Genomic DNA, 14,963 nt, shown 5'->3' with positions numbered 1-14,963 from the left:
AACAAAAAGCGCCATCTAGTGGGCGCAAAAAATAAAGAAATTGCTTCATGAGGCTTCATTTGACAATCATCAACGAGCATCAAAAAGTGCAGCTGCCCTGTTCATCTCATACCACTGCTAAAGGGTGCGTCTGCCCATTAGTATCTGATGCCAGGGGACACTGACCAAGCATCTGTATTTGATGAGCTTGAAGAGACCAGGCTTTTATTTGTTAACTTTTTGCAGATAGCTTCAGTTTTATTGGAACTGTTAAACTGGCACTGCTTACTTGTGATTGGTTCACAGAACCCTCCATCTGAAGGAAGTCCATTGATGCAGCTACAGGTCGGACTGGTGACATTAGTGCACGCACCATAGATGTCACATTTGTCACATGACCAAGCAAACTGCTCCTCACACTCACACTGCAGTCCTCCAGTGGAGTTGGGAGAGCACCCTTTAAAAAGACAGAACAGTATACAAATCAGACACTGTCTGCTAAGAAAGCATTAAATCAGCCACACAAATGACAAAAGAAAACAAATAAACAACAAAGGTTCTTACATGTGGTGAAGTTTAAATCTATTATTGTTAAAGATTGACTGATTATGTAGGGCAATGGGAAATTTCCCACTCTGTCCCTGAATAGATGAATGAAATTTGATGGCACACTGGAGACTGGGATGCGCAAGTCCAGGACTAAATCAATGTCCACTGGATCTGTGGAGGGGAACAGAAGAAAATCCATCACATAAGTCTGTTACTATTATACACACCAATATTCACACACTTTTCACTGTGTGCAATCATCATGACATGAATTATGTTGATCTAAGTGTGCACTGTTTATCAAACATTTCAGCACATCTTGTTGCTTGAATTGAGACTTTACATGGTCAATGCATGATGCAGTGAAAGATCTGTAATGGTAATGTTGGTGATGATGTTGGTGATGGTGATGGTGATGGTGTTGGTGATGGTGACGGTGTTGGTGTTGGTGATGGTGTTAGTGTTGGTGTAGGTTATGTTGTCTCTGTAAAAATGAAGAAAACAGATAGCATGCACTTTTAATACAATAATACTTTTTTTTCTACTTTTACTATTAATAATATTTTCTAGTACAAGTGAAGAATTACATTTTATGTAATGTCTTATACATTAACAATATACAATATGAGTGCCATTTGAACCTTATCCATGTGAAGCAAAGATACTTTTTTCTCATACCAAGAGGTGGCTTTCAGGACATGACCCGGAACAGTTGTAATCTTTGCAATCAACACTTTGGTAACAAGGAATCAAGGATATTAACAAGGAAATGCGGTAGGGTTTATCTGTCTGCATGCAACAGATTCTATTTGAAACAAAATAAGTTCATAAAGTTCATGCAAAAAACATTAGCATTTACTTCACAGGTGGTACTCTGTTTCATGATTCAGAAAATTACAAACTACCATGTCCTGCATTTCCCATGAAAACAAAAGAACAGGCATTTTCCTCATACAGTAAAACAGACACATGAGGATCGGATGCAAAAAAAGCACCATCTACTGGCCAAGAGAGGTAACTGCCCTAAAATCAAAATTGTTAGAGGACTAAAGGAATAATTTACCCACAAATGTTCCTGAATAATGGCAATCCACATTTTGGGTAAGTAGTGAAATTAAGTCATTTAACAATGTTTAGAATAATATAAGCCACTAATCATAAATGACACAGACACAGGAGCCCAAAGTACCCCCCACCCCCACTTGCAAAAGTCACTCAAATATTCTTATACCATCCAGAAAGAGACACAATATCACCTCAAAGAGATGCAAAGGAACTGCAAGAAGATGAAATAACTACAAAAATGGGCAAAACAACCACAACAAGGGACCAAAAAACTACAAGGAGACATAAAATTACTACAACAAATAGACAAAGGGATACAAAACCACCAAAAACGAGACAAAATTACCTTAGAGAACTAAATGTCTACAAAAGACACAAAACAACCACAAGGAGACAGAAAATTACTACAAAGCAAAAATAAACCAAAAAAGACACAAAATGATCTCAAAGACACCAAAATGACTACAAAAGACACAAAACAAGCACAAAGAGCGACAAAATTATTACAAAGAACCACAAAACGACAAACAAAGCGCAAAATTACCTCAGTATGACAAACTTACAATAAAGAGACCCAAACAACAAAAAAAACCACACAGAGCAACAACAAGGAGACATAGAATGACTCCTGCCACACAAAATGACCAAAACAGATGCCAAATTACCTCAAAGAAATACCAAATAATCTTAATAAGACCCAAAATTACACCAGATACCAAATTATCTCAATAAGGGACAACATTACCTGGTTGAATCACAAAAAATTATTACAGAAAGACACAAAACAACCACAAGGTGACACAAAATGACAACAAAGACACACATTTACCTAAAAGAGACAAAATATACCTCAATGAGAAACGAACCTCAATAATGTTCAAAACAACCACCAAAAGAGACACAAAATGATCTCAAAGAAACCCAAACATCTAAAACAGATATTACCTAAAAGAGACACAAATTTCCCTCAGTGAGACAGGGAACCTTAAAGACCTAAATGACTGAAAAAACCCCACACAAACAACCACAAAGAGACACAAAAAAAGAAAAAAATCATCAGAAAAAAACACAAATTTACCTCAGTAAGACACAAGATTATCACCAAGAGGCCCAAATTATATAAAAGACAAAAAACAACCACAAAGACACACAAAATGACTCCTGAGACACACAAAACCACAAAACAATGAATAACGACTACAAGATGTAAAACCACCACAGAGTCCCTTTGTCTTGCTCCTTTGTTGGAGAGGTTGTGGGGCCCTTTGCATTTCTGTGCCCAGGGGCCCATAGTCTCATAGTCTGCCCATGCTACTAACAAATTTCTAATCATTTTAATCATTTTAGCTGACTCACTAAATCAGGAATTAAATTAGGATTTAAATTAGATAGTACATAGTTTAGCCTCCTTTACCCGCAGTGCAGCAGGATTACAAACAATGGATGAACAACATCAGTGGAGGAATAAAATAGAAGTACTAAACTGTAAAAACTACTCAATTGTAAAAAAGGTCCTCTATTTAAAATTCAACCAGTAAATCAGCTAATAATGTATGTTCACTCAAGTATTGCAATTCCTTTTTGTAGACTGGGCCTTTTCAGAGGATTATGTGTTTTTGATTATTAGATTGTACTACCAGGTTTAGTTTGTGAGCAGCATTTAATGTCCAGCTACAACAACACATCAAATTCTTCAAACATACATCATATGTTTTGTATGTAAAATCAGAATCAGCAAGTAACTATAGCTGTAGAACGGATGTAGTGGAGTAAAAAAGTACACTTTCCTGAAGCAGAAGTATAATGTATCATAAAGTACTTAAGTACCTGTAAATTGTACAGAATCACCATGTATTTTTTCAGATGATACACATCTCAGTGGGTGATGACATTTGGTACAGAGTGAGCAATCGTCTCTTGTGGTTGAGCTGCAAAAATCTCTGAGGCCTACCTGTTTGTCTTGTGTTGAGCTGACAGTACTGGTTATCGGTTGGAAGGGCATTAATGCATCCACATGTATCATCAATGATGGCATCACAGGCATCATGATCATTGCAGTTGTTTAATGACCAAACATAGTTTTCCTCACATCTGCACTGGTATGCAGTCATATATGGTGAGCACACTGTGTGAAGAAACAGCAGCACAAAACATGAAGGGTTTATTCATTACATTTAAACCAGTACAATTAAAATAGATTTGAATTTGGCAAAACAATAGGGCAGCAAAATGAAGGGAGGTTGTACCTGTGGTGGTATTAATGCCAGTAATTTGCACCTCAGGAGTGCTGTTGATTAGTAACGGAAAACTGAGTTGGCCCAACATTGTTTGGAGACGCTCCACATCAGAGATGTTGATAACAACTTGGAGTACATAATCAGAGGAACTTATGGAAGCTGAGAAGACATGAAACAGACATAATCAGATATGGAAGTGATAGGTCCTACTTCAGCGAACAGAAAAAGACACATTTTAGAGTGATACAGTGGCATGCAAAAGATTGGGCATCCCTGGTTAAAATTTCATTTTACTGTGAGTAGTTCGGTAAGTAGAAGATGAACTGATCTTCAAAAGGCATGAAGTTAAAGGTGAAACACTTCTTCAGTATTTTAAGCAAGATTTCTTTTTATGTCAATCTTTTACAGTTTTAAAATAACAAAAAAGGAAACTTAGTAGCACCTCTCTTGGCAGGTGTCACAGCTTCTAAACAGTTCTTGTAACCAACCAATTCTTGTTTGGGGGATTTTCACCCATTCTTCCTGCAAAATTTTAATGATGATGTTTCGGTCTGGGGACTTCAAGATGAGTTTAGGATCATTGTCCTGTTGTAGAAGCTATCATCTCTTTATCTTCAGCTTTTTTACAGATGGTGTGATGTTTGCTTCCAGAATTTGCTGGAATCTAACTGAATCCATTCTTCCTTCTACCTGTGAAACGTTCCCTGTGCCACTGGCTGCAACACAAGCATGATGAGCATGATGAGGCATGATCAGGACAGGACAGGTGTTCTTTTAATTAAATTCTGTGCCCTTTTTTCCCCAAACATACCATTTGCCCACAACGTGTCCAAACATTTCAATTTTAACTTCAACAGTCGACAGGACTTGATGAAGGTCATATTTGTACAGGTGTCGCTGCACAGTAGAACAGTACACCACCACTCCAGAGTCCGATAAATCTTCCTGCAGGTCTTTTGCAGTCAAACAGGGGTTTTGATTTCTTTCTAGCAATCCTGTGTGCGGCCCTCTCACAAAGATTTTCTGGTCTTCCAGACCTCAGCTTGACGTCCACAGTTCCTCTTAACTGCAATTCTATCTCCTGCTTTGTGGGCATCAATTATTTTAGTATGCAGAGCGCTAGGCAGCTGTTTAGAGGAGCCCGTTGGTACAAGGTTTCAGGAGTCAGAGTATTGATAAAGCTTTGAAATTTGCATCACCTGGTCTTTCCTAATGATAACTGTGAACAAGCCAGAGCCCTAACAAGCTAATTATGGTCTGGGACCCTGGTAAAAGTTGTCTGAGAGCTCAAATGTCTTGAGGTGCCCAATCTTTTGCTTGGGGCTCCTTTCTTTTTTTCCACTTGAAAATTGTACAAAACAAATATAATACACTAACCATGTTGAAAAGCATGTTTCATCTTTAACTCCATGCCTTTTGGACATCAGTTCATCTTCTACTTATTCAACTATTCACAGTAAAATAAATTTTGACCAGGGGTGCCCAAACTATTTCAGGCTACTGTAAAGTCTGTTGATACTATCAAAATGTGAGAGCCCGGCATCGCCAGACCAATTACAAGCTGGCAGATTGGTCTGCTCCCAAGGTTAACCATGTGACTCACCCATTCTTTTTACTCTGGCTTGAGTGTGAGTTGAACCCATTAGTTCCTGGAATAATCAATTTTTCAAATGATTAGTTGAATTGTACTTCTCTTTGTCTACATATAACAGTAGCTGTAACTAATGTCAATTATGAACTAAACATACTACAGTGATATATCTCATATGTTTAATGAGGTAGTCAAATCACACCAGTTGCAGTATTTCATGGTAGAGCACCATAACCTTGTGTGTTAGGTCATATTAATTATGACTCTTACCTCAAAGAATACATTCAGAGATTCTCTGTGTCCCCAGTTCTTCAGAGTGGAGTGTATAACTAGAAGAACAACCATGTATCCCAGTGCTTTTAGAAACGTCATCCCAACTAGAGAGAATACAAGCAACACAAATTATTACTAAATCAGTCACAAGACATGCATACCTTGGAGGTGGGGGAAAAAATCAGCTAATACAGCATGGTACTGCTGTATTTTGCATGGTGACATTGTATTGATGCATGGAGGCCAAGTTGCATACTATTTTTGGAATGAGAATAATAAAATCAATCGCTTCTTTGTCCCACTAGATGCTGATGTTTTTTTTCCTGGTGAGGTCAGCAGAAGTCTCAGTCAGCATTTGGCAGGAAGTTCATCAAAACAAAAATGGAGGCAGCGGACAAGGAAATCAGAATTGCAAAAAAACCCCAATAATAATAAAATGAAATGTCTGGACTTATTTTGGATTTTTTAACACAGAAGGAAAGGAGGACTTGGATATGACCCTTGATTTGCAAGCAGTGTCATATGAGAATAAAACAAAACTATGATCATGAGGGCTCACTTTCCACTCCACCATCCAGAGACAGAGAACTGGTGACTGCTACATACACGATTTAATACAAAGTCACACTGGAGCAAACATTGCAGACCTCCTGCAAAAAGCAACACAAGAATGGGGGATTGCCAACAGAAACCTTGTTGCTGTAACAGACAACACCTCTAACATGGGTGTTGCTATCCAGTTAGCGGGATACCTGCATGTGAAGTGTTTCGCTCACGCACTTAATCTGGCCTAGCAGAGGGCGTTAAATTTGCCAACAGTTCAGTTTGTCAGGTGTATGCAGCATTTCTGACAGGTTTTATGATGGTGTTGGTCAGTCTGTCTGCTTTGGATCACATTGTGCTGCAATACAGATGATTAAATTCAAGTGAAAAGACTGAAAACTTTATATCATGAGGTAAAACTGATGCTAACTGAGTTTTCCTTTAAGTTACGTAATTTTCTAACTTAATATTCATTGGCAATGAAATTGTTGTGCCTTCAAAGCATCAAGTTGATTTAATATTTGCATATAACCAATTATCATTATCATCAAACCATTGTTTATTCAGGGAAAGTTGACTAGCATTAAGCTTTCTAATGCCCTTAGTTCATATTCAACAGGCTAGAGGGATACATAGCTATATATAAGAGCAATTGCAATACAATGATGAAAAAAGTCCATAAAACCAAATAACAAGAGACAATGTCTAGCAGGAATTACAAGCAGCAATGAAAATAGTAAAAAGAAGAAAAAGTTGAATAACAAGAAATAAGTCTGTTGAAATGACATAACAACTACAATAACAACAGTGAAAAAAAGAAAATCATGTCTGTCGATTAACCAAAGCAGGAATTCTGTATAGCAACCATATTATCTAGCATAAAATTGAAATTATCTAACAACACATAACTGTCTAAACTGAAAACGTATAATAAAATATACCTAAGAATATATATATAAATATACCTATGTATATATATATATATATATATATATATATATATATATGGGGGAGACCACAGAATAGCAAAACTAACCCTTCAGACAGGCGTTTCCACTGCAAACAGTACTCTAAAATGTGAGCAGGGTTGTTGTCACTCACTGCTTCATCCAGCACTCACTGTATTTCTTCTAAACCTATGACACAGATGGAAGTCTGCACCTTGTTTATCATCCACAGCATGAGGTTGCATGCCAACATTTTTAGAGCAAACTAGAACAGGCTGGCGTGAGAGTTTCTCCTGATGGGAAATTTAAAAACAGCAGTTTTGTTCATTTAGACCTTCTCAGTCAAGCACAGGGGTTTGGTGTTACTGTAGCCCCCAGGAACGATGCTCCACAGCGCTTTTTTTCCCCCTCCAATTGAGGATTAGAATATATGCAGTTCACATAATCTGGTCGAAATTCATATATATTCTTATATATATATATATATATATATTCACTTAAAGATCCACTAATTTCTAAAAGTGTATGTCATCCACAACAGTCATTAAAAACTGATGAAATCAAATCATCAAATCATACAACTAAATGTTCCACCTTAAAAAGTGCCAACCATTGGCTCAGTGAATCAAGTTATTTTGAAACTCTATTGATTTTGTGCTGTTTAATTATTATTGTTGTTGTTGTTATTATTATTATTATTAATATAAATGTTTTCAAGAATTCCTGTGAGAACGTACATGGGGCTTTAATATCTGTTTCCATTATTTGTGCTTTCCCAAATTACATATTCAGATTCAACTAGAAAAGCACTCAGAGAGTGCAGACCTCTGCCGAGTAGATGATGTTCGCTCCCCCTCTGTATCAGATTTTGCAGCCTGCATCACAATTAGGTTATTTGCATCACTATCATTATTAGGTTATACATGCCTTCATCATGGAGACACTGTGGTGTATTTATTTCGTTTTTATTTTGTACCAACACAGAATATAATATGTTTTTTCGTTTTTTTTCACTTTCTTTTTTTCCAACACAGAACATTTATTTCAACTACATGAATTACAACAATATTTAGCAAGTAGAACAAGAAGTGCTTTCCAGCCACCAGATGGCGCTATTTTCACTGTCTTTAGAAATTGGAATTGCTGCTGGGGCTGTCAGATGACAGATTATATTTATTATTTTATCCACTTTGCTTCAACCGATCACGACCAAAATTTTATCGTCTGTTCCTTGTCGCATTATTCACCTTTCCTGAAAATTTCATCAAAATCCGTTTATAACTTTTTCAACGCTGGTGAAAATTACATCAAAATTTCCTTGTAGGATAAACCGATAGCGGGTGATAACAGATGCTAGAAACTAAGCTGTTATTTGAAGTTGTGCTGGTAGATATTTTTATTCAAAGTGTTCCCATGAAGCCAACAGTTTCAAAAATGCAGTAGGCCAACCATACTGATGACTGGAACTTGTGATTGTTAAGTTTGAGGGCATGCTGCCATCTCACTTACATATCTTCACTCACACAGCATAATGCTTTTTTTTTTTTTTTTTTTAAACTAGATTGGCTTGTTAAACCCAGTTTCCTGGTGAAAGATTTGAGCTGCTGTAGGGTTCAGTGACAGGACATAAACTCCAAAAGAGCAATAAACTCCAAAATTTTGATCTAGTCAGTTTTCAGGACTTCTTTCACATGTACAAAGAAAATACAGGGATCATTTAATAACCAAGGCCCAATCATGCATATATCACAATAAAGGAACAACTTCTCTCCAAGGGATTATGCAGTCTTTTCTCTTTAGAGTGCAGTTTATAGACAACTATTCAGTATTAGGTATGTTTTGGGCAATACAAACAGTGGGGGGTCGTAAGTATTCAACACATATTTCAAATGCAGCTATTTACTTGAAAATTACACCAGACATTAGTATTAACTCAATAAAACTATACAGATAAAGAAATCACAACATAAAAAAATTATGTGCAATAAAGAGGAGTAACACAAAAAAAAAGTCTTGAACACGCAAACTACAATGTATCTAATTGGTGGAGAAGTTTTTGTTTGCAATGCCAGCTTTTAAGATGCTTCCTATATGAAGAAATCAATTTCTCATAGTGTTCAGATGGGATTTTGGTCCATTCCTCCACAAAACACACTTTAAATCTAAAGTACAAACTGATAGCAGGTGATAACATGGATGCCGGAAACTGTAAGGTGTTATTTGAAGTTGTGCTGGTAGATAAATTTTCTTCAGAATGTTCCCAGGAAGGCAACAATTCCAAAAATGTAGCAGGCCAACCTTTCCGGTAAGTGAAACTTGTGATAGTTCCGTAAGTATGAGGGCATGCTGCCATCTCATTGGCATATCTTCACTGTTAAGCATCACTGCATATGAACAAAAGCTTTACTCAAAGATGTTTAAAAAAAAAAAAAAAAAAAAAACAGATTAGCTTGTTGACTTGTTTGAATCTAGTTTCCTGGTGTCACCTGTAATCCAGGGTTAAATTGAGTTTTAAATCAAACCTCCAAGGCAGTACTTTAAGCCTCAGATATCAGTCAACATACATTATTTAGACTATTTAGTAACAAGCAACAAGCTCCAACAGAGCTATAAACTCCCAAATTTTTATCCAGTCAGTTTTCTTGACTTTTGATACCATGAAAAAAAGAAAATACAGGGATCATTCACGCAAATCATGCATATATCATATAGAAGAAATAACCTCTCTCCAAAGGATTATACAGTCTTTTCTCTTTAGAATGAAGCTCATAGGCAACTAATTATGCACAGTATCGGGATGTTTTGGGGGATACATAATGTCACATACTGAACATGAAAAATGAAAATATTCACTTTTTTTTACGTTTCAGGTGTTTGTTCCTACAAATTTGCTCAAAACAATGGAAGTGTTGGAAATGTTTAGGTGACTAGAACAACTTGGTTGAAAAACTGTGGGAATCAATTTTTTTTGTGTCAACACAGCACGAGGCAGGACCAGGATTCCAGATCTCCAGTGTCAATAAGAAATACACATTATACATTCAGTTTCACCCCAACAATCAGTTCTTTATGACCGACTTTGTGACATTAAGAGACGAACGGATCAGAAGGCCAACAAATACAATTAAGAAGTATTTCACAACTGAAAAGATGGTGTTTTACAAAACTGGGCTGTCCATGTAGTAGAAAGACGCAAAGACATTTGAAATTGGTGCCACATGACCAGACAAAACAGAGGAGGCCCTTCACCCTAGAGGTCGCAGTTTTTGACACGTATGAAACTAAAAGTCAGTGTTATTTTAATGTAACATGTAACTTACGTACCTATATCCCATTGTTGAAATGTAACATTATGTAATTTAAGGATGGTTGTTGTGCAGTGACGTTTCTTAAGTGAAGCATTTACAGTGTTCATTTTGTCATCTATTTTAGAATTAGTCTTAGTTTTTTGTTTTTTTTTAATCTTTAAACTAATCCAGTTAGGCTAATTCATGTATCAGAAATTAGAATGAAGTTGACAGATTGTATAAGAATTTCATTTAGACATTTTTTTTCTACAAATAATTCATACACACAAACTGTCATTTCTCCAGCAGTACTGGACAGGTTTAAGGGGTGATTTACCAGCACTTACTTACTGATCATCATTTGAAAAGCTCAACATGTCTATATATGATCTCAAAAATTTTGACGCCACAAATAACTAATCTGAGACAACTGGGATTTGTACCCAGGTTCACTCTAAACTTAGACTTATCCATCTCACTGTTAAGAAGCAGAAAAATAAAGTAATTAACTTCTGAATTCTTTCTTAATCTGCAACATGTTAATCTGGAGTTTTAAACTTGTGTGTGGTCTGAGTTCAGGCTTGCTGCAACTAACTCATTTGACAAATCTATTGAGCAGCTCCACCATCCAAAGTCAGACACTGATTATTTACTCCTGAATTACAGCTCACAAGTCGCATTTACAACTGAAACTGCTCTGGAATGTTTTTGCTGGCTACCAAAACAACCTGGTGCAGACTGTTTACTGGAGTTTATCAGTCTGTCACTCATGCAGTATTTGAACATAATTACAAGCACAGCCATTCTCAGCTCTCAATGTCCGATAGTCCACCACTAACATTTTTGTCACCTCTCATCTCTTCAACAAAAATGAAACGTAGATTTTGTCTTAGTTTTTATTGTCAAGATCTATTTTTAGCTTTCATCATGGAAAAAGAGGGTTGCTGATGAAAACAAAAAAGTTTTCACATTAAAGTGGGTAACTTTAATCTTGATTCATATTTCATCAGCGCTGTCCAGTTTGACAGTTCCACTGCAGTCCATAAGCAGTGACTGACATGACCTGTCATTGCCCAAAGTCTTCCATCACAGGCTAGATTTTCTAAAGCCTGACAACAGAGCCAAGCGGACTAGGCCCCCAGAAAGAGTAGTGGGCTTTGAAGCCAATTTTTGTAGAGGCCAAACAGTGGTACTGCAATTTTCAGGGTCCGTCACATGATTCCCTGCAGCTCCCAAAAAACTATTTTCCTACAGACTTATGTGACCAAAGCAACAACTTTTTTTTTATATCACACTGAAGTATCACAACATAATGGCAAGAGGCAATCCCATTGCTGCATTTTATGTAAACTGTGCTCAAGCTCCTCCTATAAAATCTACATCTAGTGTTTATTAAGAAAATATAAAAATCAATAAGTTCCAATTATTCTCTTTACATTCAGTAAAGGAATCACATGCTTTCATTTGTGCTCATCATAGTAACTTAATCCCACACTATTCTGTTTGTTGTGCTGACCTTAGTATTTGTTTCATGAATTTCATCATAGGCCCACAAATATTTATCCATATCTCATAATTATTAGACTTTGATCCTCTGCCTGACCCTCCCTGTGTCTGAGGCTTTTCATTTGTTTTAAAAAGTCAAGGCTATTTAATTATTCTATATCATCATGCTATTATTAATACAAGCAAGCGATTTTAATGCAAAGTGGTAACCGTTGTATGGGAATGCATGAATGGGTCAGACCTGCGCAGCACTGGATTAAAAATGAACTGTAATATACTGGAGTTTCTGTGCTTTGATTATCTGCTGTGAAACAATACTGTATGACCCTCATCCATCTAAAATGAACATAAGTTCTTCTGAGCTCATTTTGGTCAATGTAACACAAAAGTAAATTGACTTATTATTTTCAAACAAAGGTAACTAGTAATATATAATATATTACATTTTGAAAGTAACTTGCCCAACACTGGGGGTGGTGTACATCTTACAAATAAACTTCAGAATTCTCAAAATTCTGACTGCCTACTTTTTTTATTAACAGCATTTACATCTATTTTTACTATCAATACTTAATTACATTTAATACCATAAATTACTTTTGATACTTAAGTACAGTAAATATCTAAGACTTTTACTTAAGTACTATACTAATAGGTGACAGTCTTTACCTTTGAGATATCTGTAGTTTTACTCAAGAATGGCTTTCAGGAACTTCATACTTAGTATGCTTTAAGATTGCATGAAAGCATACTAGTTAATCATAGCCACCTGTATAAGATACAAGTGAAGTTTTAAAATGAATAATATATTTGTTTACCTCTCATTGTCTTCCAGCTTCCAAAATGGGCTGTTGTCAGGAGTGGATGATCATTTTACTGTATGCCTCCTGATGCAGACACCAGTATTCAAACATGCTCAAAAGGCCATCAGTCAACTTCCTGGAATACTGAGTCACACACCTGTCTGGCAAGTTAAGTGACTGGATTCTTGGCACAAGTCTAGATACTTGGTTGATTGGAGCATTGTGAATGCAATGTCTTTCTTTTGTGTCTACAAATGTACGTCAGAGCCTCGTGTGTCTGTCAGGTGGTTGTGGTTTGGGCTGGAACCCCTTTGAAATGGTTAATTCTCTTTTTTGTACTGATTATGTTTTCAGTAAAAGGGATGTGCCAATAAAGACATATGTAACTCTGTAGGGGTTTATTTGCTTATCATATACTCTCATAAACACATTTAGTCAAAGTCTTACATTTACAAATTTTCCTTGAGTGTTATATGAATGACATCAGTTTAGAACAGTGTGAGGGTCCAAATCATATCTTCTTTATTTGCATGTTGTTGTCAGGTGTGTCAAAAGCAGCACTAAGGAAAAGCACAGATACACTTCAGTGTGTCAGATCTACCTGTCTTCTGCTGCTTACATCACAGGATGTGATATAAAGTCAGACTGAAATGTTTTCAGGTAGCTTTTTTCAACTAGACATCCTTGAAAATTTACCTGATATATGATGCTCTTTCTTCTTCTTGCTTGTCTTGCTCCTCTTTCTTTACAGTCAGTCCAAAAGCATTTGAGAAAGGAACAGCTATGGTTTTAGGCATGGCACTTTTTCTGAAAAAGCCTTTGGACAGCTGCCAAATTAATGGGAGTAAGTAGTAATTAACAATGCAGTTAGGTGTAGCTGGAATCTTATTTCTACAAAAGAGGTTGAACACACCTTAAAGTTTATGAAGTGGATTAAATTAATGCACTCAGCTGAGTTATGAAACAAAAGCATTTGACGTCAGGACAGCGCATTCAAGGTCTGGAGTGTAAAATTCAGTGGCATTTAGCACTGAGGATTGCAGATTGCAGCCAACTGAATGCCCTACTGGTTAGAATTCCTTCAGTGTTTATTGTTCAGGAGGTTTTTAGCGGGAGCTGAATTTTCCACAGAGGTCTCCTCCTCTCCAAATTTAACAGACCAGGTGATTAAAACAGGTAAAAACACTGAATAAAGCACTCACCCATGAGTTTGTTGATCCTTTCTTGTGCCAATGTTGAGGCAAACCATGATGGGGTTTTTTCTAAAGCTAACCGTGTGCTTATGTTGCACAAGGGAATATATGTAAATATGAGGTGTTTTACCAACATTGTTAATTCAGAAAAACACTGTATTCATCTAACAAGCAGAAACAGCACATTTCCTGTGAAAACAGACGTGTATTTTGAAAAGACACAGTGCATGTAACAAGTGTAAATTGACACGGCATTCTGGAACATCAACAACACAACTCCACCTAATGGAGGCTTACGGCGCCCCAGATTAAAACGTTCAAAAAACACATAATTGAAACCACAGAATATCTCCATACTGCTCGTCCATAGTGATCCAAGTGTCCTGAAGCCCCGTCATAAAAAGTTGTTTGGCAAAATGTCATTTGAACTCTGTTTTTAGCCTCATTGTAGCCTGTAGCTCTAACTGCCTTTCTGTAGACCTCGCTTACATGTAAAAGCAACTTTTTATGTCGGGGCTTCAGGACACTTGGATCACTATGGACGAGCAGTATGGAGATATTCTGTGGTTTCAATTATGTGTTTTTTGGACGTTTTAATCTGGGGCGCCGTAAGCCTCCATTAGGTGGAGTTTTGTTGCTAGCCCCTCTCCCCTGGGATCTCCGCAAGGGATGTGAGGACTCTAAGGGCTCTAATTTCGCAGACCGGGCGCGGCAGAGGCGCAGCGCACCTGCGCTTCGCCAACTGGGTGTGGCCAGGCGGATTTTGAAAGTTTGGCACACCGTGTGCCCTGGCGCAGCTACTCCTCTTTCCCACCTCCATCCCTCCTACCAGTGCAAGTCGGAAAGAGGGAGGAAAGAAGGCATGGAGTGGGTTTTACACACATCACACCAATCAAATGAGCCCCTCTCCTCGCCCTTAAATGCGCAGCACGAAGGCGTAATGAGAGTTTACTCAATTCGCCATGGCAGAAGAGAGCAGCAGCGTCAGAC

At 37.2% G+C, this 14,963-nt stretch overlaps 1 protein-coding gene across 2 annotated transcripts in view; it reads right to left on the bottom strand.

Moving 5' to 3' along the window:
* Positions 1 to 12,906, bottom strand: part of adgrf7 (adhesion G protein-coupled receptor F7) — a 41,645-nt gene extending 28,739 nt beyond the window's left edge. Inside the window, exons 1-7 of one of the 2 annotated variants that reach the window (XM_078174104.1) lie at positions 12,796 to 12,906; positions 5,692 to 5,798; positions 5,434 to 5,479; positions 3,840 to 3,989; positions 3,545 to 3,718; positions 544 to 699; positions 269 to 436 (exon numbers count right to left, since the gene is read on the bottom strand). In XM_078174104.1, coding sequence (XP_078030230.1) covers positions 269 to 436; positions 544 to 699; positions 3,545 to 3,718; positions 3,840 to 3,989; positions 5,434 to 5,479; positions 5,692 to 5,798; positions 12,796 to 12,802 — 808 coding nt within the window. In that variant the 5' untranslated portion in view covers positions 12,803 to 12,906. The remainder of the gene's footprint in view (positions 1 to 268; positions 437 to 543; positions 700 to 3,544; positions 3,719 to 3,839; positions 3,990 to 5,433; positions 5,480 to 5,691; positions 5,799 to 12,795) is intronic. The other variant, XM_033648234.2, reaches the window with a different exon arrangement.
* Positions 12,907 to 14,963: the final 2,057 nt, after the last annotated feature.

Source organism: Epinephelus lanceolatus, chromosome 13, assembly GCF_041903045.1.
Source record: "Epinephelus lanceolatus isolate andai-2023 chromosome 13, ASM4190304v1, whole genome shotgun sequence".
NCBI lineage: Eukaryota > Metazoa > Chordata > Actinopteri > Perciformes > Serranidae > Epinephelus > Epinephelus lanceolatus.
The sequence above is the reverse complement of the archived record's forward strand: the minus strand, read 5'-3'. Positions and strand labels throughout refer to the sequence as shown.